Source organism: Chaetura pelagica, unplaced genomic scaffold (genome assembly GCF_000747805.2).
Source record: "Chaetura pelagica isolate M959 unplaced genomic scaffold, ChaPel_1.0 scaffold962, whole genome shotgun sequence".
In the NCBI taxonomy this organism is placed as follows: domain Eukaryota; kingdom Metazoa; phylum Chordata; class Aves; order Apodiformes; family Apodidae; genus Chaetura; species Chaetura pelagica.
The window spans coordinates 734,950-761,913 of NW_009952479.1; the positions used below are offsets into that span (position 1 = coordinate 734,950).

A 26,964-nucleotide genomic window follows, 5' to 3' on the forward strand; every position below is an offset into this window, starting at 1 on the left:
GGTGGTGGCACAGGCAGCGGTGCCACAGCCAAGCCCCACATCTGCCTCATTTCTCCCAGGATCTTGGTGAAGATCTGATGTTTGCAAAGCCCAACATCTTCTGCCACTTCACTGAGGGCATGGGAGACCCCAAGTACCTGCCAGTGCCGAGCTGGCCGGCTCTGAACAAGCTGCTGGGGGAAGCCTTGGAGAGCTACAACGAGGTGAACGCAGCGATGAGCCTGGTGAGTGCGAGCGGCAGAGCCTGCACCGCAGAGACGCGGCGGCAGCATCGCTCCTGCTCGGGTTTGTACATTAGGGGGCACTTGCTGCTTTTCCTGCTGTGGTTCAGAACATCAAACCTTCCCCTCCTGTTTTCCTCAGGTGCTCTTTGAGGATGCAGTGTCTCATATTTGCAGAATTAATCGGATCTTGGAGTCTCCCCAGGGCAACGCGCTGCTGGTGGGGGTGGGCGGCAGCGGGAAGCAGAGCCTGGCGCGACTGGCCGCATACATCAGTGGGCTGACCGTGTTTCAGATTACGCTGAGGAAAGGCTACAGCATCCCAGACCTGAAGGTGAGAGTTGCTCTCCTCCAGCCCCGGGACGGATCCTGCCAACGCAGAGCAATGCCAAGCCCTGCAGTGATTCCGGTGTCGGGGGTGGGCGTGTGGGGCTCTGCTCAGCTCCTGTCACTGTGTCTGAGCACAGTGTGATCGCTCAAAGGTGCTTCTGAACACCCACGAGTCATGCCCCAAGGGGCCACAGCATCTCCCTGGCCAGGGATGGGCAGCCACTGCTCAGTGCAGGCAGCCCTGGCCCCAAGCAGAGCAGCTGGCACTGGCTCCTTCCCAAAGGCTCCTCCCCAAGGACACCCTCCTGGCTTCCTGGTGCAGCCAGGAGCACTGGGCTGTGCTGAAAGGGTCACTTCAGAGAACAGCTCAGGGGGCTGATGGTTCCTCTCTCCTGCCCCAGCTGGATCTTGCCTCCCAGTACATGAAGGCAGCCGTGAAGAACGTCCCCACTGTGTTCCTGATGACAGACTCCCAAGTTGCTGAAGAATCATTCCTGGTCCTGATCAATGACTTCTTGGCGTCTGGAGAAGTACCAGGGCTTTTTCAGGATGATGAGCTGGAAGACATTATCAGTGCCATGAGGCCCCAAGTGAAGTTCCTTGGATTGCAAGATACAAGGGAAAACTGCTGGAAATTCTTTATAGAAAAAGTCAGGCGTCAGTTAAAGGTGGGTGTTCCCCCGAAGGGGGGGTGGTCCCTGCTTCTGACCTGCCTGATCCAAAACTTATTTACAGACAGGACACCAGACCCCCTGTTTTCATTACCTGGTGCTGGGTTTGGGTGACAGACGTTTGTGAAGGCTGCACCCTTAGCCTAGGGCCACAGATCTTCACCTCCCTTGGGTAGGTGGGGTGGGCAGCATCCACGGCCATAAGCTGTGGCCAGGCTGGGCTGGGTGCTCACAGAGACACCAACATGGGCACTGTGCTGAGCCACTGGCCCCAGCCACCAAGGGGATGATCCAGTGCCAGCCCTGACCCTACCAAGAGCTACAGGGTGCACAGTCACAGACCATGTCCTGCCTACTGGGAAAGGGAGTTACTGGGCAGGAGTCAAAGTCCTGCTCTCAGACAGAAGTCAGCAGTGATGTGGAGCTGGCAGCAATGCTCCTGCTGCTCATGGTCGTGCTCTGCCCCAGGTCATCCTTTGCTTCTCCCCCGTGGGCTCAACCCTGCGGGTGCGGGCAAGGAGGTTCCCTGCTGTGGTCAACTGCACGGCCATCGACTGGTTCCATGAGTGGCCAGAGGATGCGCTGGTGTCGGTCAGCAGCAGGTTCCTCGAGGAAACAGAGGACATTGAGGTGAGCTGGGACCCCAGATGGGCGCACACTCTCCCTGTGCACAGCTCTGTCCCTGGCCTGGGAAAAGCGGGCTGACCTGGGGAGTGACCTGCACCTCTGCTGCTCTTCCAGCTCCAGAGTGCCCAGGGAGTGGGGGTCTTGTGTGACTTGGGGTGCTGGGGCTGCTCACAGCCAACCCCGGGTCAGAGCCTGCAGCCCCACACCATGCCAGTAGGGATGAACCTTTCCTCGTTTGTCCTTACACAACCACAAATAACAGCCCAGAAACAGCAGCTTTCCCCCAGTGCAGCCCAGGGTAACCTGGGCATCAGAGCTGGGATCCCGGAGCTGGGTCCGAGAACCCGCCCCACTAGCGCCACCGCCTGTGATTCCCGGCACTGGCGGAGCCTCTGGCCTCAGTGCCTGGATGCAGAACGGGCGCTGCAGGGAACTGGGCTCTGCCCCAGCACCAGCTCTGCGTCCACACTGTCTGTTCCTGGTGCAGCCTGAGGTCAAGATGTCCATCAGCAAATTCATGTCCTACGTCCACATGAGCGTTAAGGACATGTCCAAGACCTACCTGGCCGTAGAGAGACGCTACAATTACACCACACCAAAGACCTTCCTGGAGCAGATAAAGCTCTATCAAAACCTGCTGTCGCAAAAACGGACAGAGCTCACAGCCAAAATCGAGAGGTTGGAGAAGGGGCTGATGAAGCTGCAGAGCACAACGTCACAGGTACCTGCCCACAGCATTTGTGCTCAGTGCCCACAGTGGGTCTGATGTGGGGAGGCCAGAAAGTATGTGTCACCCAGGGTGGTCACGATGGCTGCAGGTCCCTGAGCTGCACTGAGCTGCTGCTGCAAAGCTGAGCAGGGCTGGACGGGATCAGCCCTCTCATCCTCTCTCCCCCTGTCAAGGTGGATGATCTGAAAGCCAAACTGGCAGTCCAGGAGATAGAACTGAAGCAGAAGAATGAGAATGCAGATAAACTCATCCATGTGGTGGGTGTTGAGACAGAGAAGGTCAGCAAGGAGAAAGCCAACGCTGATGAGGAGGAGCTGAAGGTCCAGGCCATCAACAAGGTGTGCGGTGCTGAGCCAGTGCCCACCACGCCAGGGTCCAATACAAGGTGGGACAGTGTGAGCTCTGTCAGCTCCAGCCACTCACCCATCCTGTCCCATCCCACCCCAGATTGTGACTGAGAAGCAACATGCCTGTGAGACCGACCTGGCAAAAGCAGAGCCAGCACTTGTAGCTGCCCAGGAGGCCCTGGACACACTCAACAAGGTGGGCAACCTCTCAGTGGGAAGCTAGGTGCTGGCTGGTGCTAGTGTCCCCATGCCAGGGCAATGCTCAGCAGCTCCACGATCCATTCCCAGAACAACCTGACGGAGCTGAAGTCCTTTGGGTCCCCACCCCAAGCGGTGGTGAACGTGACCTCTGCTGTGATGGTCCTGACGGCCCCCAAGGGCATCATACCGAGGGACAGGAGCTGGAAGGCAGCGAAAGTCATGATGGGGAAAGTTGACACCTTCCTTGATGCCTTGAAGAAGTTTGACAAGGAGCACATCCCCGAGGCCTGCCTCAAGGCCTTCCAGTGAGTCCATGGCTGGTTTCTGCCCCTTCCACAGCCCCATGCCAGGCAGGGAGTCCCGGAAAGACTCTCAGCCAGCCAGTGCAGCAGGGTCCCCAGGCAGCAGTGGGGTTCAGACATTTGCTCTGCTCTCCCACCCATCTGCTGAGCCCTGGGAGCAGGGGGATGGGACTGCCCGGTGTCACAGCCTGGTGTGTTCTCCCATGCCAGGCCCTACCAGTCAGATCCCAGTTTTAATCCTGAGTTCATCATGTCAAAGTCAACAGCCGCCGCGGGCCTCTGCTCCTGGTGCCTGAACATCGTGCGGTTCTACGAGGTGTACTGCGACGTGGAGCCCAAGCGGCAGGCGCTGGCAGAGGCCAATGCTGAGCTGGCTGAGGCACAAGAGAAGCTCAGTCTCATTAAGAACAAAATTGCTGTAAGTTCCCCCTAGGGCCCCAGAGCTGCCTGCCCTGTGCCTTGGCTGCCACCAGCCGTGACCACCGGCAGTTTGGCTGCGGGGCACGGGGAGAAGCCAGAAATGAGCAAAGGTCTTACCAAGCGGCAGGCGCTGGCAGAGGCCAATGCTGAGCTGGCTGAGGCACAAGAGAAGCTCAGTCTCATTAAGAACAAAATTGCTGTAAGTTCCCCCTATGGCCCCAGAGCTGCCTGCCCTGTGCCTTGGCTGCCACCAGCCGTGACCACCGGCAGTTTGGCTGCGGGGCACGGGCAGAAGCCAGAAATGAGCAAGGTTCTTACAATTCATTTAACCCAGAGCCCCCATGCAAGAGCCACCCCAGGGCTTGAGGGGCTGCTGCAAAGCTACTGGGGGCCGAGGGGCTCTCTGGGCCCAGCAGCTCCCACAGCCATGCTGCCTGCAGGAGGCAACAGCAAAACATCTTGTCTTCTGCAGGGCCTGAATGCCAACCTGGCAGCTCTCACTGCAAAATTTGAGAAAGCTACAGCTGAAAAAATCAAATGTCAGCAGGAGGCTGACGCAACCAACGCAGTGATCACACTGGCAAACAGGTACTGTGCAAAGGCTGCCTCTCCGGTGAGAACATGACACAGGGGTCGTGGCAGCTCAGAGCCAAACCCTAATCCCTCCCCAAATTAAAAATCATGAGTATGAATTGGGCCAGAAATTCGGGGGGATGCAGCCACGGAGCCATGTGCCCCAGGGGAGGGCAGCCCACCACCTGATCAGGGTGTTTGGTGACAGCCACCCTGGGCAGCAATGCCAAGACCCCGCTGCAGAGCGTGGGAGCGGTGGCACCGCAGCAGCGGCGTCTGCTCTGCCCCCCAGGCTCATCGGGGGTCTGGCATCTGAAAACGTCCGCTGGGCTGAGTCAGTGGAGATGTTCAGGGAGCAGGAGAAGACACTCTGTGGAGATGTGCTGCTGGTCTGCGCCTTCGTGTCATATGTTGGCTACTTCACCAAGAAGTACAGGGTGGAGCTGCTGGAGAAGCTCTGGGTCCCTTTCCTCAGCCAGCTGACAGTGAGTGGCTATGGGCCTGTTCCAGGGTGCCTAGGTTCCTTCTCCCCATGCCTGCCAGCACCAAGAGGCTCTGGCTCCTCCATGGCCAGGCACCCACCAGCCCCTCCCCACAGGTGCCCATCCCCATCACCCCGGAGCTGGACCCCCTCAGCCTCCTCACCGATGATGCTGACGTGGCTGCCTGGAGCAACCAGGGGCTGCCCAGTGACCGCACCTCCACTGAGAACGCCACCATCCTCTGCAACACCCAGCGCTGGCCCCTAGTGGTGGATGCCCAGCTCCAGGGCATCAGGTGGATCAAGAACAAATACGGGGAAGAGCTGCAGGCCATCCGCCTGGGCCAGAAGGGGTGTGTTGGGTGCTATCGGGTGGCCATGGGCTGGATGGGCTCCCCCTGCCCAAGGGGCACCCACGTCCCCCACCAGAGGCAGAACACTCCCTTCTTGGCTGCAGGTACCTGGACATCATCGAGCACGCAGTTTCTGGAGGACAGACGCTGCTGATCGAGGATGTGGGCGAGACGGTGGAGCCAGTGCTGGATCACCTGCTGGGCAGGAACACCACCAAGAAGGGCAGGTCAGCACACCCTGTCCCCTGGTGCCAAGGAGTTTCACCTGGTTTGTGCAGCCACTGCTGCCCTGAAATGTCAATTTATGCCCCTTTACATGAGAGCAACCAAACTTCATCCCTTCCCTGGTCACATGCCCCAGTTTTCTCTGTTATTTCCTGGTGGGGACACTTGTAGTTGATGTGACCTCTTGGACTGCTCTGGTCTGCAGTGTCCATTCAGTGATTTAAGAGCAAGTTCCCTGGTGCACCAGACATAAGGTATGATAAACTGGGAGGGTTTTCTTGGCAGACACAGAAGCTATTCTGGGATGGGGTTTAGCTGAGAATCCCGCCCCATCTCCCCTGCCCCCCTGCAGGCCCTGCTGCCTGCCCAGCACCACCCACCTTCCCGGCCACGTCCCTGGGGCCTGGCAAGGGCTGGTCCCCTGGAACTGCAGGGACAGGGCTCTGGGGCTGCCCGGGAGGGAGCTGTGCCCTCCTCCCCTTGTATGGTGGCACGGTGCCTGGGAGCAGCACGAGCCCAGGAGCTGTTGGGGCACTGCAGCAGCTACCAGCTCCTGCTGCTACCCCAGCATCTGCCCAGCCAGGGCCCTTGTGGCACTTCTGCCCTTGTTACAGATATTCCCAACCAGAGAAATACAACTCAAACACAGCACATGGGTTGAGAGTTTCTGTTTGTGACAAGGTACTGTCAGGTGTTCAGAAATTAACTGGTCTGATTAACTGAACAGGTATATTAGAATAGGAGATAAAGAAGTGGAATATCACCCACGCTTCCGCCTGATTCTGCACACCAAATATTTCAACCCTCATTACAAGCCAGAGGTGCAGGCTCAGTGCACCTTGATTAACTTCTTGGTGACCCGTGAGGGACTGGAGGACCAGCTCCTCGCTGCTGTGGTGGCCAAAGAACGGCCAGACCTGGAGGCCCTGAAGGTACAAACCCAGTGGGAGCAGAGGAGCCCAGGGGAGCACTAGTGGCTTTGGTGGCAGCAGCAGTGAGATCTCACCTCCATGAGCTCACTGCTGCTTCTCAAGAGCCAGGCGAGTCCCAGCCAGAGGCTGCCATCTGCATGGGTGGCTCTGGGTCCACCATTGCCCCATGGAGCCACAGGCACATTCACTGCTTGGCCCTGAGGGTAACAGCCCATCCCAGGGAGGGCCATGTTCACACTCCTCTTTGGTAACAGAACGAAACACTTGGCTGGTTTTTCAGAGACCTGTACCTCAGCTGACAGGTACCTCAGTATGGTGACTGGGGCTGCATTTATAAGGGGAGAATTTACAATTAGTAGATGATCAAGCCAGCAGAACTGCTGATGCTCTGCAGCCCATCGCATGCTGTTTGTCAGGGAGGGATCAGGGAAAGTCACAGGGATTGATGCCAGGGTTTCACTGAGGTCTCTGGACTGACACGCATCTCCCGGGCATTGGCGTTATAGGCAAACCTCACCAAGAGCCAGAATGAGTTCAAGATCCATCTGAAGGAGCTGGAGGACTCCCTGCTCGCCCGGCTGTCTGCTGCTGCAGGGAGCTTCCTGGAGGACACAGCGCTGGTGGAGAACCTGGAAATCACGAAGCGCACAGCCATAGAGATTGAGGAAAAGGTAAGGGAGCAGCCCTAGTGCTGAGGTGCCACCAGCAGCTGGAGAGCTCTCCTGAACCCCCTGGGCACAGGGCACTCAACAGTGCCACTTTGGCACAGAGGCAGGATGCTGGATAACACCCACCTTCCTGTGCCTCAAGGTGAAAGAAGCAAAAGTCACTGAAGTTCAGATAAACATCGCCAGAGAAAACTACCGGCCAGCAGCAGAGAGAGCATCCCTGCTGTACTTCATCCTGAGTGACCTTAACAAGATCAACCCCATCTACCAGTTCTCTCTCAAGGTAGACATGAAACCAGGAAGGAATTGGTTCGTACAAGCAGAACAGGGTCTGGGGGGTCTCAGCGAGTTGGTGTTCAGTGTTCATGCCACTCACAGAAGAGTGGGGCACTGAGCTGCCCACTCGGCTCTTTCACAGGCATTCAACGGGGTCTTTGAGAAAGCCATCCAGCAGACAGCCCCTGATGAGGACATCAAGCAAAGAGTGATCAACCTGACGGATGAGATCACCTACTCAGTCTACACGTACACCGCACGGGGCCTCTTTGAGAGAGACAAACTCATTTTCCTGGCCCAAGTTGCCTTCCAGGTAATGTGTGCAAATGTTTGGGGCTTCTGTTGTGCAATACTGAATGTGAGTTTATGTTGGATCAGACAGGTATGTCTCTTACCTCTGTGCTGCTGCTGGGTGCTCAGTAGCTTCTCGCCCAGCATGGTGTGTGCCGGGCTGGTTGTGACGCTGCTCTCGGCTCGCCAGGTGCTGGTAATCAAGAAAGAAGTGAACCCCCTGGAGCTGGACTTCCTTCTGCGCTTCCCTGCCAAGGCCGGTGTCACATCCCCCGTGGACTTCCTGCACCACCAGGGCTGGGGTGCCATCAAGGTTGGTCCATGGGGTCACCCACTGTGCTGACGTGTGCCTGGCTCCTTGCCCGCAGGCTTGGAGTGTCTGATGCCCCTCACGCAGCATCCACATTCCACTGGGCATTCTTGGCAAACCAGGGATGCCTTTGGGACCCCCAATGTGATCGTCCCCTGGGAGGGATGGAGGTCTGGGGGTCTCTGAGGGCAAGCAGAGCCAAGGAGTGATTCTGTCCTTCTCTGTGGAACCTGAAGATGCTCTCAGAAATGGATGAGTTCAAGAACTTGGACAGTGACATTGAGGGCTCAGCAAAGCGATGGAAAAAGTTTGTGGAGTCCGAGGTGCCAGAGAAGGAGGTGTTCCCCAAGGAGTGGAAGAACAAGACAAGCCTGCAGAAGCTGTGCATGCTGCGGTGCATGCGGCCAGACAGGATGACCTATGCCATCAGGTGCCATGGCCACCTCCTGTCAAGAGCCCCACGGTGTCACTGTGCCAGCTGCGCCCAGTGACCACATTTGTTCCCAACTCACATTATGGTTTTATTTTTCCATAGGAACTTTGTGGAAGAGAAGATGGGGAGCAAGTATGTGGAAGGAAGGAGCACTGATCTCTCCAAAGTGTACGAGGAGAGCAGCCCCTCCACACCCATGTTCTTCATTCTCTCCCCTGGTGTCGACCCGCTGAAAGATGTGGAGGCCCTGGGTGAGCCGCACCCCCCTCGCCAGCCAGCACCAGCCCTCGAGGGAGGGCACAGCCCCATCTTCCTGGTACCAACAAAAAAGATGTCTTACACTGTGGTGGTTTCTTCCCCTCTGCAGGCACAAAACTGAACTTCACCATTGAGAATGGGAAGATCCACAATGTGTCACTGGGACAGGGCCAGGAGGTCGTGGCAGAACAGGCCCTGGAGCTGGCAGCTGCGGAGGGGCACTGGGTCATCCTGCAGGTGGGTGGGGGGCACCACAGGGTGCTCAACCCTGCTGGCAACCAGGCACACTAGAAAGGGCAGGGAGGGGGCACAGGGGTCACCAGTGAGGCCACGGTGCCCCTCAGTCCCTGCAGTGGGGGGGACACGGGACCAGCAGATGAGGGCTGGGGCCCAACAGCCCCTTACTCTCATGGCACTGCCAGAGGCAAGGCAGGTGAGGGGCCATCCAGGACAGACAGACTCTCAGTGTGTACCACACACCACCAGCCTGTGACAAAGGAACCAGAGAGGGGCCAGAGTAGGAGAGTGAAGGACAAAAGCATGGGAGGCCATCCAGAGAGGATGGAGGTCCTGCAGTAGGGGGGCAAGGTTGTTCATGATGCCAGTGACACTGCCTGAGTTGGTTGGGTGTTCTCCACCCAAGTGGTGCTCTGTCATGTGGCACGTGCTCTCTGTGGAGCTATGGTAGGAATCTGGGGGGGAATGGGTGATTCCTGAGGTTGTACTACAGGAGGGGTTCCTATTGCAGAACATCCACCTGGTGGCCCGGTGGCTGCGGACACTGGAGAAGATACTGGAGCAGCACAGCCTGGGCAGCCATGATGACTTCCGGGTGTTCATGAGTGCTGAGCCAGCATCCAGCCCCGAATCACACATCATCCCACAGGGACTGCTGGAAAACGCTATCAAAATCACCAACGAGCCGCCGACAGGCATGCACGCCAACCTGCACAAAGCCCTCGACCTCTTCACCCAGGTACGCCCACCCCACCGCCAGGAGGGAACCCTCACCTCTCCTTTCCCAGCAGCTGTTGAGGCTCTTTAGCTGAGGCATGGCAGTGGTCTGTCCTTCACTCACAGCCCTGTTCTCCCCCGCAGGACACGCTGGAGATGTGCAGCAAGGAAGTGGAGTTCAAATGTGTCCTGTTCGCGCTCTGTTACTTCCACGCGGTGGTGGCCGAGCGGCGCAAGTTTGGCGCTCAGGGCTGGAACAGACCCTACCCCTTCAACGATGGGGACCTGACCATATCAATTAACGTCCTGTACAACTACCTGGAGGCCAACCCCAAGGTGAGGAGCACACCACAGCACAACACACACCGTGACAATCAGCCTCTTTGTAAAAATTTGTCAGGTTGCTGCACTTCTCCTGCTCCCCTCAGGAAAGGCGGTGCTGGCAGCAGCTCTTCACTCCCTCCCCAGGAGAATGGGGGGGTCCCAGTATGGATGGCTGTGTCCATACTAGGACAAGGTGAAATCTATGGGTAAACACAAAAGACAAGGTCCCCTGTCTTGCTCCTCTTCACTCTGTCACCGAGTCCAGGGTCTGCCCCCTCCCTGGACGCTGGACAGGCTGATGCAGGGCACGTGGGTCCATGGCCCTGCAGTCGTGTGCAGCTTCCCCAGTGGCAGGAGAGCTCTGGGGGGCCACTCCAACGCCCCCCAGTGACCCTCTCCTGGTAGGTCCCATGGGACGACCTCCGGTACCTCTTTGGTGAAATCATGTATGGAGGCCACATCACGGATGACTGGGACCGCCGGCTGTGTAGGACCTACCTGGCTGAATACATCCATGAGGAGATGCTGGAAGGGCAGGTGTACTTAGCTCCAGGGTTTTTGATCCCTCCCAGTTTGGATTACAAGGTAAGATTGATTAATCAGCAATTTGCTGTGGAAAAACACTGCTATGGATAAATGCACACTGGTCAGAGCTTTCTCATGCTAACCAGGGGGGAATGTAAGGGAAAAAAGTTTCAACCCCATGGAAACATGCAGGATCACTGCAAAAATAATTCCTGTGGCTGGTGTAGTAAGGGAAAAACTTTGGTAAGACCTGAATAAAAAAATCATCCTGGATAAGCAAGGCCAGGGAGCTGTGAGGCACCAAAGTGGGATGCATGGCCAGGCTCCTCTGCGTGAATCTGCTGCCCTAACCCCAGTGCCCACCCCTGCCCAGGGTTACCACCAGTACATCGAGGAGAACCTGCCCCCTGAGAGCCCCTACCTGTATGGGCTGCACCCCAATGCTGAGATTGGCGTCCTGACCGACACTTCGGACAGGCTGTTCCGGACAGTTCTGGAGATGCAGCCCAAGGAATCGGATGCTGCAGGAGGCTCAGGTGTCTCCCGAGAGGAAAAGGCAAGTGACATTTCTCCTGCTTTGCTAAAGTGATGACAGGTCAGAGCCCAGGGAGTGGCTGGGGGGGAGGACGGGTACAAGCCACACATGACAGGCAGGAGAACGTGCCCTGTAGCAATAAGTGATCTCTTATGTATGGCAGATAGCAGGGAGATGTGATTCTAGCCCAGGAAAAGACAAAGCAGAAAAAAATAATCCTACTAAGTTGTTAACCCACAGGATTTTTCCCAAGGTAAGAGCAATTCTATGACATGTTCTTCCTAGGTGCAATCAGTCCTAGATGAGATCCTTGAGAAGCTGCCAGAGCCATTCAACATGGCGGAGATGATGGCCAAAGCAGCTGAGAAGACCCCCTATGTTGTAGTTGCCTTGCAAGAATGTGAAAGAATGAACATCTTGACCCAGGAAATCAGGCGCTCTCTGAAGGAACTGAACTTGGGACTGAAGGTAGGATCAGGCAGCTGCCTGCACCACTTTCCCTACCCAGTAATGTCCCCTCATTTTCAACGGGCAGGTGCTGGTTTCAAGCCCTGTCTGCCCAACACCCAGTCTCACTTTCTTCAGGTAAAACTGCCCAGACTTTTCTTTATTTTTCTAAAGGGAGAGCTAACGATTACATCAGACATGGAAGAGCTGGCAAATGCTCTCTTCTTTGACAGCGTTCCGGAATGCTGGACACGTTATGCCTACCCCTCACTCCTTAACTTAGGAGCCTGGTACGCAGACCTGCTCCTTCGGATCAGGGTGAGCATACTGCCCATGCAAGTGAAAGCTTAGGGAGCAAGTAGGTAGCACAGAAGAGCAGGAATCACCTCCACCTGTGTACAGTGGTTAACTAGTTTATTGTTCAATATTAATTTAAGCAGTTTGAAGAACCTGAAGTGGCCTGTTACCCCGAGAGTGAGAGCAGAAGTTTGAAAAGGCTTCACCATTAGATCACTGGTTCAAAAGAATATTAGCTAACCCCATCGTACCTTTGTACGTCTCAGAAGAAAAAAAAAATATTAAAACCATCTATTTATAAAATGGCTTCACTAAAAAAAAAACAAACCACAAAAAAAATGGTCAATTCTGCAATCTAAATTAATAGTTTAAGTTCCATTGCTGCAGTGGAATCATCCCAGACTCCCTCCATCCTAGTCCCCCCCTCTGGAAGATGTCCTGGTGCCCGTGTTAAGCACAGTGGAGCATCAGCTCTTTTTCACACTACATCCCAAAGCAGATTCCACTGCTTCCCTCTGAAGTACTTTGCTGTTTTTACTTTCCAGGAACTGGAAGTTTGGTCAACAGACTTTGTGCTGCCTGCATCTGTGTGGCTGGCAGGGTTCTTCAACCCCCAGTCCTTCCTCACAGCTATCATGCAGTCCATGGCCAGAAAAAACCAATGGCCACTGGACAAGATGTGTCTTTCAGTGGAAGTGACCAGGAAAAACCGGGAGGAGGTAACAGCTCCACCCAGAGAAGGCTCCTTCGTGCATGGATTATTCATGGAAGGTAAGAGACTGCATCTTTTAAGAGCTGTTTCAGACACTAGAAAGCCCAGTTCAGCCTTGGCAATTCCCGCACACGGAGAGGGTGTTGGTGCTGGCCCGTCCAGACCGTGCAGCTTCGGCCGCAGCTCCAGCCGCGGAGCTTCCCCCGCGCTGCGGGCAGGCGCCGTCGGGGGGCAGCACCCCCGGCAGGGAGCTCCCGGTGTTGGGAACTGCTGCCTGCCTGGGATGGGCCAGAGGACTGGGCTGGCTGAAGATACGTGGTTCCAGTGAAAAAATATATAACGCTCTTATTTGATGTGGGAGTAAGACAAATCAGGAAACTCAGAACCTAAAATAATTACTGCTAAAAATGGGGGGGATAAGATGGCAGCACCAAAGGGGACACAAGAGCACAGACCACACAGGGCAGTGATCTGTCCCCACCCTGGCCAAGCTCTCCCTTCAGTTGTGCGACTGCCAGGGAAACCTGGCTGAAGGGACATGGGGACAGTTTCTTCAGACACCCTGCACACAGTAAGGCAAAATGCACCCAGGAGTCACAGTGAGATGAGAACATGTTAGCCCTAGTGACTACTGAGCCATGGCTGCCCCACCTCCACCCCCCTGCTGCACTGTGCTGCCGGAGCAACAGCTCCTTCCCGGGGGGAGCTCTGGGGAGAGCCCCCCGTGTCCTGACACCCCCCCCGTTGCAGGCGCTCGCTGGGACATCCCCTCGGGTGCGCTGGCAGAGGCGCGGCTGAAGGAGCTGACGTACATGATGCCAGTGATCCTCATCAGAGCCATCCCCATGGACCGCCTGGACACCAAGAACATCTATGAATGTCCTGTCTATAAGACACGGATGCGAGGTCCCACATACGTCTGGACCTTCAACCTGAAGACAAAAGACAAAGCTGCAAAGTGGATCCTTGCTGCTGCTGCTCTGCTCTTAGAGATCTGAACCTTGACATGGGAAACAGCAAACGCTTTTACTGGCACAAAAACTCAGAGTTGTGCAACTTAGACTCAGTTTGATTGTACTAGAACTATTTCACCAAAGTATCAATAAAAACACTGCTGTTGTGTGGAGACTGCTCTTAAAGTACGTGGAGTTTGTGATGACACAGCCTGGTTTTCAGTTGGTGGTTTCTGGTAAGTGCTGGTTGAGAGCCAGACCACCTGAGGAAGGCAAACAGAACAATTCCATGCAGCTCTCTGAGTTCCTTCCCTTCCCATAGCTCTGCCTCCCCACATCCATTGGTTTGATAACTCAGTGCCACCTGTGAGCAGAAATTCATCCAGCCTGTGCAGGACATGCTCCCGCATGGAAGCATGGATCTGTTTAGACCAGATGAAAGCAGGAAGGTGCAGTTGGCCCACACCTCAACCTGTTCCACCCGGAGGAAGTCCAGCTGCAAACAAACCAACCTCTGAGGTAGGTTTCCTTCAGCAACAGCAATCAGGGTGATTAGAGCTGCTCTGGCCACCACACGGAAGCCAATACCTGTCCCTTTAGCAGAAAATAATTCACCCAAATGCCACCCTCTGAAATATCTGAACAGTTAGTTCTAAAACACAGTTGCATAAAACCACCCTCACGTCTAGGGGTAAGAGAAGCTACAGGACTGCCAGCAGGGCTGCTTGTTAGTTTATGAAGTAGTGGCATTTGGAGTTAATTACCATTAATTACATTTCAGCCTCTTCAGGTGGCCGAAACCCCCTGAGCTGGCAATATAAGATCATACAACAATACGTATCCCACCAATAAACTCACGGGGCAGCCCAAACCTGTGCTCTGACAAACACATTTTTATTTGGCTTCCCGACCAATTTCTTTGCAGGATACATGCTATGGTCTGAGCTTCCCACCCAGGAAATTCCAGAAAACACATTGGCACCAGAAGTTCCCTCATGGCCCCTCCACAATTCATAAAGACACTCGTAACATGGAGGAGCCAGAGCCACCTTCAGGGATGGAGGCTGTATTTCTGTAAATAGAACAGATGTGTGACCTCTCAGTGTCTGAGGTGCCAACTGCACCGACATGTGCACAGCACAGAAAAAAAACAAGAGTGGATCCACGGGGCTCAGAAGGGCTCCAGTTACTGAGCAGTCCACGAGCCAGGCAGATCATGACCCTGTACCAAGCAGAAAAGCAAAACCAAGTGCCCTTGTTAACCAACATCTACAAGGTGAAAGCAAAGCACTGATCAGATCAAAAGAGGACAAAGATTATAAATGTTCTAACAATATTTCTATTAGCTGGTCAAGATCAAATAAACACTCTTCCCTCTCCACAAAACTCTGAAAGGGACATTTCAGAAATGGAAGGTTTTTTCTATGCGTGGGAAATACCCTTGTATGAGTTCTCTTTCACTGCCCCTTCCAGAAATTCTAGCAGATGAAACCAAATAGAGGCCTTGAGCAATCATTCCAGTCAGTGGCAGAAGCCCCAGCAGAAAAGAGATGCATGTTTTTCCCCACATGATCTGTTTCCCTCAGCTATTTCTTCCATGTGATGAGGAGTACTGCAATTGACAGCTGCACTCAGAACAGTAAGAATTCCCCATACGAATGGCAGAAAACTCACCCTAAGCAGCAACTCTTCTCCTTTTAAAAGAAATTCTTGATCAGAGGAGTCACCAGCTTCACCCACAGCTTCACATAACGATTTGGCTGCTCAAATGTTGATGATGAGACTACACCCGAGCACAGGTAAAGCTGCTCCTGCTCCTATACGGGGAAAGATACATCAACTCAGTAAATCTTAAGTGTTAAATTCTATAATGGCCATTAAGAAAAGTGAATTCTCAGATAAAACTGGCCATGGATCATGCCAAAAGGATCAATCATTTCTCCTACAAGCCTGAACCTAAGAGTCTCATTACAAGCAGCACAACTCAGGGCATGACCCCCTGAGCAGAGGGTCTGCCCCTCACAGCCCCTGGGGCAACCATCAGTGGGCCAAGCAACCAACCTGAGGAACAAGCCATTCACACTCTGCAAAGAGCAAAGGTAAAAAGTTTTGCCCTTTTGTGCCCCACAGCTGCAAGAGCACTAAGCTTCAGTTTCAGAAAAATCCCAAATCCCTGGCTGCAAATCCCAGGAAAGGAACCCTGACCACAGCCTCCAGAGACTGGCTTGTGCAGCTCTTACTAGACACAGCTCAGGCCCCTGTTGGCAAATTAATGTGCAGTCATGATTGCAACTAAATTACCAGAAACACTTGGGCTTCTCCAGTACACAACCCTGTTGAAGAAGGAAATGACCCATCATGATGATAACACATGCTCACATTGCACACAAAGCAGCTGTGTGAGCAAAGGTAGAAGTGGTTTTCTTATCAACGTCAGTTAGGTTTCTAGATTTTCAGACCATCTACTGTAAATCTGTTTACAATCCTTTTTTTTCATCAGCTAAGCTGCCACAAAAAACAGAAAATGCTCTGCACTGCTTAAATTCAGGGTGGAACAGGGAAACAGGAGGGAAGCACGGGAAGGTAATACCAAAAAGATTGGGAAAAAAAAAACAACAAAAAACCAAAAAAACAGAAGGAAGATGTTTGTGTGCCAAATCAGTCTAATTTTAGAAAGCCAAAATGCTCCAAGAGATACAGTCAGGCTTGCTGTGAAGATCCTGCACCACAGTTCTCTTACACAGGGAGGTCACCTGGACCAAGACCAATTATCTGAATCGAAGTCCAGCTCATTCAATGGAGCACTCACAGACACCTAGAGCACTCAAATTTCTTCCCAAACCTCATCACACATTTTTAAATGGAACTGAACGTTACATGGGCAAAGTGATTCCATGGCACAGTACCAGGACCATACTAAGTCTTCTAAACAAAGATCACAGAAGAGTACACAAACAGCCCATCTCAAAACCAGCTTCCAGCAAATGGGAATGGCTTTAAGCTCTTTAAATTAGATCATTACAGCACTGTTTGAGAAAATTCCTTTGTCGTATTTTCATTGATTCTCCCCTTCCATTAAAAAACAAGTAAAGGCAAGATATGAATTGAAATATTCAAGCAACTCTTCCAGTAATAGAATTGTTTTTGATTAGACGTACTCTGACTCATGCTTTGGAAGAGCCCTGATGCAATAGGGCAATTCCCATTGATCCTGACTGCGCCGCCTCCTTATGCCAGGACTTGGCTTGGCTGAAGACATTTCTGAGATCCCCAAGTCACACACAGAGGCTCCAAACCAATTTGCTTTGTATCAGAGGACTACCAGAGAAACTGCTTGGGAAAATGTTAGTTCCAGCAGAAGATGCAGAAGCAAGACAGCTGGAGAACTTGCCAGGATTTGGAGAAGCAGCAAAACTACTGAGCAGTCCAAGCTGCCTGATTGGAAGAAAAAAAAATAGAAACCTGGGATACTAACATTAAACTACTGAAAAATGTATGTGTCATTATATAATGCATTATTATTATTCAATATTATATGATGTCATATTACTTCATGGACCATCCAACCAGCCCAGAAATCCTCTTCTTGTACACACTACACTAAGATCCTGTCCCTCTGTTCACCCCCACAGCCCGTGGGAAGCCACCCAAAAGCCAACTGATTGGCACTTTTACTCCTATACATCAGTTCCCAAATGCCTGAGAAGCAAAATCCTCCAGGAGTCCAAGACGAGCCATGCAGCAAGCCTGCCCTCACTGCCCTGGAGCACAGTGCAGCCTTGGCAGTGCCCAGACCTTGAGGACAGGGCTCCAGCTGTGCTGTGTGAGCATCCAGCAGACCCTCTGGGAACGCTGTGTCTCAGCATCCAGCGCCTGAGCACTCCCCACACCCTGGTTCACTGGGGACACAATTTCTTTCCCGTCATGGCCTCCACTTCCCAGAAACCAGCACTTGCAGCAGGCATCTCATCAATAGTCACTTAACTGACAGCTCCTCGAGGCTTCCTATGCTCAAAAGGTTTTGAGTTATTGTAGCTGTAGGTTTTATTGCACCTGCGTCACCAGCACTCCCTGTGACCAGGAGGCACAACAGCCACAGTCCCTCCCCATAACTTACCTGGTGGAGCTGCTGCTGCAGAGCTTTGTTTTCTGTCACTATTGCAACCTGAGCTTCCAGGTCACGATGAACTGATCGATATCCAAAATTAGGAGAGCCAATGAGGGTCAAGCAGGGAAGATCACTCCCTGCCAGGTACAGCCAGAGGCCTGCAGGAAAAACAGGAGAAGAAAGAAAGTGTGGCAGACAAAGGAAATAACCGGGGTAGCCTCAATTGCCTCACTTATAAGAAATTAATTAAACATGTGAGATTACAGTAACTATACGAGATCACAACACAAACCAGCTTCCTTGCAGATGCTCTAGAACATCTGGTCCAGCTCCCCATGAATCTCGGGGTACCCTGCACAGCCTGCATCCTTAACCGGTGGCTGCGGCACACTCAGCACTGCCCAGAGACACATTCCTTGTGGTGGGAATACACAGCATGCAGCGCCCTGAATAATCCAGAATGAGTCACTGTCATTAAGTCAGAGGTCATTTTGCACCGTGACATGTCTCAGAAACACTAAAATAAGACAAACTGTTTTTCAGCAAAGGAAAAGCTGCATTGGCAGACAGGCCAGGCCTGGGCTGGTTACTTCCAGAGCTGGAAGCGGCGCAGTGTCCCGGTGACCAACCCCCATCCCGAGACCACACAGGACAGTGACATGAAGAGGCATCTCCCTGCCCCAACAGGTGAATTCACATGAAACACGACTCATGAGAGAACTGTGAGTTATTACACCCACTCACTTCCTGAGGAGCCACCCAAAGATGAAACAAAACCTGGCCAGGATGCAGGGCTGGAAGCCCCTCACACTGCAGGCCACAGGCAGCTCTGCAGTGCAACAGCAGGAGCAAGTCTGGTACAACCCAGGAGGGTTTTTCAAGTACCAGATGGAAACCCCACACTGTTCTCAAGCACAGCAGGAAAAACAGCTAGGGATGCCACAGGAGAGCCAGGACTACTGCCAAGGAGAGGCTGTACAGCCATTCTCTGTGTATAAATGGATCCAAGATGTGTTTGCTCTCCACTTAGCAAGGTACAAGCACTTAGAGCAGCCGTGGGCAGGTTCCTGATAGATGGCTTATCCCTACTGCAAGTCACACAAAGACTACAACAAAGAAAGCATAGCAGAAAAACCACCTAGTCCTTAAAATAGCAGCAGGTTTCCTAACCCAGCCCCAGAGCAGTTCCAAGAATGCCTTGAGTAAGAAGTTGCCGATTCACCACTGGTTCCTGTAACCTCCTCCCCGCCCCCACATCACACACACTCAGCAGCTTCCTTGCCACTCTCAGTCACAGCTCCTGGCTGGGAACTGGCACTGCCCAAAACCCAGAGGCACGACCGACCCCTCCAGGGCTCACCCCCACCCACAGAGGGACAGGAGCATGGGCACTGGGGGCTTGGGGAGCTGTAAAATGCACCCCATGCGAGTGGCACAGGGGTTCAGCAAGTTCTGCTATCAACAGGACAGCGGGCGGTCAGAGACTGCAGCACAAGGGTCCCAACAGCAGGACAGAGCCCTGAGCCCTGCCAGGCAGCAGGAGCCCCTCCGAGCTTCTCCTTGCTCCTCCTCACCCTTCCTCGCTCTTTCTAAGCAGTCACATGGCAGCCCTAAAGCCTTGACAGTCTCTGGCTTTATGGCCACCTGGCAGCATCTGCTCAAACAGTGACTCACCTTTCCAGAAAGGGGAAGCTCCATTTCCCAGCCACCATTCAGGAGCAGCAATACAGGTTTATCTGGCAGCAAACAGCCACCTGCCCAGCACTCTGTCACCCCACACTTCCATGGACGGGATCCTAATCCTAAGGGATGCACTTGTGTCACCCACACCACCTTGCCCAGAACTGCAGCAGCTGTGGGGCTGATGTGCACCACTGCCACCACTGCACTGGCACTGACCAAAGCTACAGGTAGTTGTGACCCTGGTGGGAACACACCTGCGGGAAGCTGTGCCTGGGGATACAGAACATTTTAAGAGGAGCTGGAAGGGTTTACAAAACAATAGCCACTGTGTTTGGTGTAAATCAGCTACATCCTAGAGGAGACTAAAGGATGTCTTTAATCTGAGCCCAAAAAGGAAGCATAAACAGGCACAGTTTGCTGCTAGGGAGCTCACGTCCTCTTCCAGGAGCCGGACTCCATGTGCAACTGCCCTTCATCTGTCTCCAGGGTTTCCTCCTTTTCCCTCTTCTGCCCTGTCCTCTCCTTCACACACACTGCATGACTCCTGCAGAAGGAAACCAGGTGAATCAAACAGTGCCAAAGGGCAGAGTGTGCCAGAGAAGGGAGCTACAAGCTGATCCTTCCAGCACTCCAAGGAGGAAGCAGAAAGGAGGCAAACATCTCCAGCTGCTCCTCCTGCCAAGCCCGGGGGCTGCTAAACCCCCTGAGTCCTGTATACCTCTCTCAAGGAGAACACCTCGCAGCAGACAGAGCCCAAAGCACTTCACAAGAAGGCACAGCTGGCCCAGAAAGGGAGTGCCACAGGCACTGTGGCAGCTTAGAAAAGCAGTCCATGACCTCTGAGCTCAATCCATGCCAAACCACAAGATCCCACTCAGAGTCAGCAGTGCCCAGCAGGAGGAGGAACCTGCGAACCATGGACTGGTCAAGCACGTGCTTCCTGGAAGACAGGCCACACAGGACTTCCCAGGCAGGCAGGCACCTCCTCAGCCTGCCCTGGATTTCGAGAAGGATTTTACTGCTCCAGCCACCGACCTCCTACAGGAGGCACAAAGCTGGCTGGAAAAGTCTGTAGTTTCGACACCGGCAGCCTGATAAGCCTCGTGTATTTTCTCTAGCCAAGGCAAGTCCCACTCAGCAGCTTTCTCTGCCTAGCCCCTCCCAACAGCCCTGAAGGAAGCAGCACATTCCCACAGCCATTAGCAGCTCCTTTTCTTACACAAACAGCAAGATAACAGGAACAGGCCAAGCCCTTGCATTCTTCCAGCTTCCAACCCCACAGTGCTGCCAGCAGAGGCCCAGTCTCTGGGGAAGATGCTCCTTAATTAGAGCCCGACTGGGTCCCTTACAGTGTCCCGGGGGACCAGCAAGCCACCACGGGGCAGAGGCCCAGAGGAACAGAAGGTGCTGTGGAACAGGACAAAGGTGGGCCATGCCCACCAGCACACCTCCACGTGGGAAGACCTTAAGAATCCAGATATTTAAAAAGTGTCACATGCATCAGATTTCCCAACAGCAAAACCAAGTCCTGAATTAAACAGACTTCCTAAACTATCTGCATTATTCAAATCTACTACTGAGCAATCAAATACTTGCTCTTGTGTATAAAGGAGAAGAACATGAGAGTCAAGGACTGCACTTTCTGGAAGGAAAATTTAGAGACACAACCAGCAAAAACTAGCCAGGGGAAAATATTCCTGCTTTGGTCAAGGTGGCACTGGGATTGTGAAAGCTGTACACAGTCTATCATGCAAGAATTAATATGCAGTCTTCTACAGAAAACAGTCATGGCAGCGTTAATTATTTTTGTTTGTTATTAACTACATTGGTTAGGCAACATTCATTTCTCAGCAACTTCCCCTCCAGATGCCTCCAGCTCCCAGAAGCACTTGGCTGCACTGATTCACTGTGCTGCACTTCCCCGTGTGCCCCAGGCAGAAGCTGGTACAAGTTCCTCAACACCTGGGTCATCCCCACAACTTCCAGTTGCCAAGAGAACACAGTGTCCAGGACCACTGGGGAGTTACCACCAGTGAGCTCCTTCCTGTCCTGCTCAGATCCCACTCGGGGTCCCTGGCACTTATCACATCTCATTGCTGACAATGGCAAGAGGGACACAAGAAACTGAATCGTGGTACAGAAACACATCCAGATGCTCCCTCTTCTCCCACACTCAGAGCCTTGTTGTCACCACAGGGACAATTCTTGTACAACCCCTGGGACTACTTTTGAACCAGACAAGATGTGTCTGCCCCAAGTGATCCAAACCTTTCAGATCTATATAAGGGAGATGTCTGGACCTGGGATGAGTGCTCTGGAGGTTCAGTCCAGACTCGGTGCCCAGCCATCCCCTCACTAGCTGTGCAATCCACACAACACACAAGTCCCAAACCCCTTGTGAACAAGCCCCCCAGGGAAATGGACAGCTTACCTTTGGCATGGAAAGTCCAACCAGCCCTGGAGTATTCCTGCAGCTGGACCCTCTCCTGCTGATGAAGGCAGCAGACCTCACTGTAGAACTGGTGTTCAATGTAAACATAGGCAGCAGGGATGGCACCTGCCACCCCTTTGGCACCAAAAAAGCCGTTCACCTCTGGCGAGGCCAGGAGGATGCGGTACTCGGCCCTGGTGCCCAGAATGAGGTCCATGTAGGCTTGGGTCAGGTTGAAGTAGCCAGTGGTCAAGTATATCCTGGCACCCCGTTCAGCCTCTGTCAACAGTGTCTCTGTGACCATTTCATCTATTTGGATCCCAAAAGGTTTCATTTGGATTAAGGGATAGATCCAGGTGTCATGTTGTGGTTTCAGCTCCCCAGATGCTTGAGAGTCTTGCTGGGATAACAAGGAGCTGCCTTGCTGGCTGCTGTGGAAAGTCTTTGCATGAAGCAGCTCTTGTCGTGTCCTGGCAGAGTTGATCACCTCCATGACTCTCTGGTTTGCTATCTCACAATAAGCCATCTTGTCTCCTGCAGGAAAACCACAAAAGATGGCATTTGAGACCTAAAGGTGCAGAGCTACCATCACCTATTCTGTAGAGGGAAAAAGTCACCCCTGAAGCCTGGCTGTCACTCCCCTCCTCTAGGTAACACCATTCAACCAGATCAGACAACTCCCTCCTACCTTGGTAAGGGTGCACCATCCCCTCCATCATCTGGACCGTATCATCCCGCTGTAACTGCAGAGATACATCTCCAATCGCATCCACCAGCTCCGTGAAGAAGTCTGCAATCTCAGGAGAGTCCTGCAGGAGAACGTACCGGTCCTGACGGTTGGTGAAGTACAAATCACTCAGGTTTGCACTAGAAGAGAAGAAGAAGAGTTGAGATCCAGAACAGAGCGTGGGCATATGACCCTGAATGCCCCAGCCTAGGCTACAGGTCTCTGCACATAACTGGACTAATGCACAAACTGGCCATTTCCTTTGACTAGTGAAATATCTTCCTTTTTTCCTTTTCAGAAAGACTCTTTCACATGAGAATCCCCTATGGAACAGCTGTGGTGGCTCTTCCATCTCAGAAGAACATTGATATGATCACTAGGGAAAGGCCAGATGCAAAGAACCGTGCCTGTAGCAGAAACATCCTTTCCCAAATGCCAGCCAGAGGAATCACAGAAGGGCCTGGAGAGGCAGGACTCACCCACTGAGGATCACGTTATCATCAAAGAGGTAGACCTTGATGTGCTGCAGCCCAATGGTCTCATTGAAACGCTCCGGGATCAGGAGCCGGAGCAGCCCACGCAGGTTTGGGGTATGGAAGAGGGACACACGGACCTGCTCAGGGAATCGCTGCAGCAACGGGACCAGCATCGTTCGGGAATTTTTCCGACCTGGAAGACAAGGGGAGGGTCACCCCCAGGACCACCCCACGGGACAGACACACCACAGCTCCCCTGCTGGAAGCTGCTGGCAGGATGAGCACCCCTCCCTCTGACACCATTCCACTAGTTTTCCTTTTTTGTTTTGTTTTAAGTCACTTTCACTTGCACTATGTCAATATTGAAATTAACATCCAGAAGGGGAAGTTCTTTGATGAATGGGCCCTGGAAATGGCCAGTGAGCAGGTCTGACACTTTTCAAGCTTCTTAGTCAAGACACACAGAGCACCAGTAACACATGCTGCAAAGAGCCACCACAAAAGTTCCTGATTAAGTGTGCTGCTACTCCCAACAATTTCCACTCTCCTTTAAAAATGAAAATATAAAAGAGCATGACAAATAAGGACAAATGCACTGACAAGTGAACACAGAAAGAAAGCACAAAGTGCAGAGCAGCGTTTGGCCCTTCTCGCTCCTACCACCTATTTTCACAAGAAAAGCTGCTCAGCTTGAAGATTTTCTGGGAATAAGTAGTGATTGGCATACAAAAGGGCAGCTTTTGAAAGGTGCGATTTAAGCAAGCAGGTCCAATCAGTCAAGACAGCCACTCTCTGAAAAAACAGTTTATCCAGCCCAACTGTAAAATAAGCCTCTGGAGAAAACAAAGCATGGCAATATCTACCCCGAGATCCCCTGGTGTAGTCAAGCAGAATGGAAACTCTGAGGTTGGGAGACCCTTCCGCTTGCAGTGATTTCTCCAGCGTCTCTTCTAAGCAATCCACCTGCAGAGAGAGATTTCTCTGCTCATTACGGATGCAAATAAAGCTTTACAAGGGAACTGTTCAGCAGCCAGGGGACTGGCAGCCATGAAAGGCCCACACCCCAGCACGGGTCTTTCCGAGCCATGCAAAACACTGCTAGTTTAGCCTTTGCATCTGTCAGTCCTGCATCCTCCTCTAACAGCCTAAAGCAAGTCAGGAAAGGGCATAGATTTTGCCTGCTCACATTCTTCAGGCTCCTGAATAGCAATTAATTTTAGCAGAAAAAGTCCCAACAACATTCCCAAATTGCAGACTTGCATTATCAAGGAGAAACCTTGGTAGGAGTTCACTGATGAATCTGAAGAAGTTTACTCCTTAACTCCAAGGCTGTTTGTCATATGCAAATTCAAATCCTGCACACAAGCCCAGGCACAAAACCCTGTGCAGGACTCCGTCCACCTTTCCCCACCTGTGGAATTTGCATTCTACCATAAGAAACTGGGCAAGGTCAAACTTCTCTCTAAAGGTCTTAGGGAATATTCTGATTCAAGAGGGAAGGACAAGAAACAGAAAAGGTAACAAACATGAGGCAAAACTGACCCATCTAAAGGCAGGGAGCTAATGTTGCATCTGCACGATGTCCTTGGAGCACAAAACAGCCCTGCCTGCCTACAGCTCTAATCATAGTTACGAAAAATGCCAGAGAAAAAAAAAATTGCCCATGATCCCACAGTTCTGCAAAACCCCTTTGAACATTCTGCTAGGAACTTCCAACAGTCTGAAAGACCCAGGCTCACTATGCCACAAAAAATGTCAGTAGCTCCATGGCTCTCTACCAGGCCCAAACCAGAAACTCCATATGCCTCCCCCAGCCCTGCCTCCCACCCAGCACAGCCAGAAACCACAAGAGAAACCTCAGGGAGAAGAGAAAACAATTATGAAGTGAATCCCTGTATGAAAGTTTTAAGGACATGACACTCTTGCACTTGCAGGAGGGGATGCTTTGGAAAGGGCCAGTATTTTCTCTCTGGATTCACTTTCTCTCCTTCCCTGCCCCTTTCCACACTCACCAGCTCCTGCTCGAGCAGTCCTGTCCCCAGGTACAGTGAAGCCATCACCACTCGCTGCTTGGCTGTTTTTATCTGCACCTGAGTGTAGCAAAAAATAAGTTCAAGTTGATTCCTGGTCTCAGTGATCTAGGAGCTAACGATTCCAACCGTGGAAGAGCAGAGGTACCCCCCTGGACAGCCACAGCAGCCAACTCAGAGTGTCACTTCCCTTGCCTTGCAGGAGGGAAGACACAAGAACACGCTGGCAGAGAGGACGTGTGACACTCAGGTCTTGATAGGAGCCCCACTGCTGCACCCAAACATCAAGGAGGAATTCAGTGCTTTCTGGAAAATGAGGAGCACATTCCCTGCAGCTAGAACTAGACAAGAGCAGTGGCATCACTGGGAGTGTGTCAATGTAGGGCTGATCCCAAGTTTTATTCTGCAACTGCTTTAATCCTCTATATCCCACACTGTGAACTGCAAAGAACCCAGAGAACTGCACAGAACCCAGAGAGCTCTGAGCTCTCCTCCAACAACTCACCACAGCCACCAACAACCATGTGGCACAACAACCAGAACTTGCTTTAAACGTGTGTCATGAAAAGACTCAAATGGCTGAGTTGAACAAAGACTTGCTACCCTCAGCCCTGCTCCTCACCCAGGGGATGCAGTGTTATGGGATTCACACTGAACAGCTTCAAAGACCTTGGGAAGGGATGGAAGGAGCTGAGCTGGTTCCATATGGCCGGGAAGAGGCCGGAGTGAGCTCCCTGCAGCCAGCAGCTGCTGAAACAGCAGCCAAAAAGATGACGGAGTCAAACTCTCCTTGGCAGTTACAGCTGAGCAGGAGCCACAAACAGCTTTGGAAGTTCAGGTCTGACACCACAGAACCCTGTAACCTGCTCAGATGGAGCAGCACTGGGACTGCTCCACCAGAGGCAGAGCCTCTATCCTCAGCCCTTTCCAAGACCCAAGTGGACAAAGCCTGCCTGACCTGATCTAGTGCTGACAACAATCCTGATCCAAGTAGAAAACTGGACTAGCTGCCTGCAGAAGCTCCTGCTCACAACTTGTCTGTGATTCTCCACAAGCACTGCAGTCCCCAGCCCCAAAAGCCATTCCCACAACTTGGAACCCACAACTCACCTTCAAGAGTTCATAGAATTCAGCTGGGGATGAAAGGACCTTGACATGCGAGCTGGAGATCCCAAACTCTGGAACCAGATTTCTGATCCACTGGAACCTGTGTGCTCCTTCTGGACAAAGGGAACAAGGTGGGGCTGTGATCACAGGAACAGGAGGGGTGAGCAATGGGGCTAGAAGAAGCCATGATGATCTGTGAAAAGAAAGATGGAGAAATGCTGCACATTGGAGCCTTTGCTTCCCACAAAGAGCATCCAAGAAGGTGAAGAGCTGCAACCAGGGCCAATACACTGTGAGGATCCACAACGGCCAGAATGCCTCTCCCTTTCCACAACTGCAGCTGCATCACCAAAGCCTAATCTAGAAACAGAAAAACATACGAAAAAAGAAGTGGGAGAACAGATCTTAACATCATCCACTCCTTCCCCTAACTGGCAGGGGAGATGGGGGGAAATGACTCTCTGATCAGAACAGGAACACAGGAGAGGACATGAGTGGAAGCTGGAGAAAGTCAGGATGTGAACTCTCCCAAACACCCACGGATCAGATACCCAGTGGTGCCACCATGGTCCCAGCCACCCCGGTCATCTGTCACCTGTCAGTTGTCTCTATCACACACAGGTTAGATCTGCCATGGCCAACACTAACTGCCACATCCTGCTCAGTTCTCAGCTGGGCTAAAGCGTCATCGTTTCCATTTCAGGTATAGATACCTGAAAAGAAATCACACTACTCCAGAAGTTCCTTAACAAAACAGAAAATGTCACAATCCCTCAAGCTTATCCAGGAAAAGATCCACAACATGCAAAGCACCTGCGTGCACGTCCCAGAAGAACAAGGACAACACAGCTCCAGAACAACCTACCAGGGATCACGTGTGTTTGACCAGGTACGAGTCAAGGACCAGAACTGAGGACCAGCAGGCAGCCCTCTGCAGGGACACCACTGGCATCCTGCACAAGCACCCAGGGAAGGGCAGGACTTTAAAGAAGCTGTGAGGGAAAGA

General features: G+C 52.7%; 2 protein-coding genes across 2 annotated transcripts in view; one reads left to right on the forward strand and one right to left on the reverse strand.

Annotated features, from left to right (window-relative positions):
- The window catches only part of DNAH17 (dynein, axonemal, heavy chain 17), a 32,831-nt gene extending 19,357 nt beyond the window's left edge, over positions 1 to 13,474 (forward strand). The window contains exons 52-80 of the mRNA XM_010008674.1: positions 60 to 224; positions 364 to 555; positions 953 to 1,219; positions 1,691 to 1,852; positions 2,337 to 2,570; positions 2,753 to 2,917; positions 3,027 to 3,122; positions 3,215 to 3,432; positions 3,640 to 3,847; positions 4,322 to 4,437; positions 4,715 to 4,907; positions 5,021 to 5,256; positions 5,361 to 5,483; positions 6,209 to 6,413; positions 6,920 to 7,084; positions 7,224 to 7,364; positions 7,500 to 7,670; positions 7,839 to 7,961; positions 8,195 to 8,388; positions 8,494 to 8,642; positions 8,759 to 8,886; positions 9,398 to 9,625; positions 9,748 to 9,939; positions 10,333 to 10,512; positions 10,826 to 11,008; positions 11,273 to 11,455; positions 11,609 to 11,752; positions 12,277 to 12,502; positions 13,194 to 13,474. Of these exons, the coding sequence (XP_010006976.1) occupies positions 60 to 224; positions 364 to 555; positions 953 to 1,219; positions 1,691 to 1,852; positions 2,337 to 2,570; positions 2,753 to 2,917; positions 3,027 to 3,122; positions 3,215 to 3,432; positions 3,640 to 3,847; positions 4,322 to 4,437; positions 4,715 to 4,907; positions 5,021 to 5,256; positions 5,361 to 5,483; positions 6,209 to 6,413; positions 6,920 to 7,084; positions 7,224 to 7,364; positions 7,500 to 7,670; positions 7,839 to 7,961; positions 8,195 to 8,388; positions 8,494 to 8,642; positions 8,759 to 8,886; positions 9,398 to 9,625; positions 9,748 to 9,939; positions 10,333 to 10,512; positions 10,826 to 11,008; positions 11,273 to 11,455; positions 11,609 to 11,752; positions 12,277 to 12,502; positions 13,194 to 13,441 (5,235 nt within the window). The 3' untranslated portion in view covers positions 13,442 to 13,474. The remainder of the gene's footprint in view (positions 1 to 59; positions 225 to 363; positions 556 to 952; positions 1,220 to 1,690; positions 1,853 to 2,336; positions 2,571 to 2,752; positions 2,918 to 3,026; positions 3,123 to 3,214; positions 3,433 to 3,639; positions 3,848 to 4,321; positions 4,438 to 4,714; positions 4,908 to 5,020; positions 5,257 to 5,360; positions 5,484 to 6,208; positions 6,414 to 6,919; positions 7,085 to 7,223; positions 7,365 to 7,499; positions 7,671 to 7,838; positions 7,962 to 8,194; positions 8,389 to 8,493; positions 8,643 to 8,758; positions 8,887 to 9,397; positions 9,626 to 9,747; positions 9,940 to 10,332; positions 10,513 to 10,825; positions 11,009 to 11,272; positions 11,456 to 11,608; positions 11,753 to 12,276; positions 12,503 to 13,193) is intronic.
- The window catches only part of PGS1 (phosphatidylglycerophosphate synthase 1), a 19,769-nt gene continuing 5,994 nt past the window's right edge, over positions 13,190 to 26,964 (reverse strand). The window contains exons 2-10 of the mRNA XM_010008675.1: positions 25,962 to 26,151; positions 24,834 to 24,911; positions 23,685 to 23,784; positions 22,825 to 23,014; positions 22,307 to 22,485; positions 21,619 to 22,152; positions 17,514 to 17,662; positions 15,071 to 15,213; positions 13,190 to 13,375 (exon numbers count right to left, since the gene is read on the reverse strand). Coding sequence (XP_010006977.1) covers positions 15,094 to 15,213; positions 17,514 to 17,662; positions 21,619 to 22,152; positions 22,307 to 22,485; positions 22,825 to 23,014; positions 23,685 to 23,784; positions 24,834 to 24,911; positions 25,962 to 26,151 — 1,540 coding nt within the window. The 3' untranslated portion in view covers positions 13,190 to 13,375; positions 15,071 to 15,093. The remainder of the gene's footprint in view (positions 13,376 to 15,070; positions 15,214 to 17,513; positions 17,663 to 21,618; positions 22,153 to 22,306; positions 22,486 to 22,824; positions 23,015 to 23,684; positions 23,785 to 24,833; positions 24,912 to 25,961; positions 26,152 to 26,964) is intronic.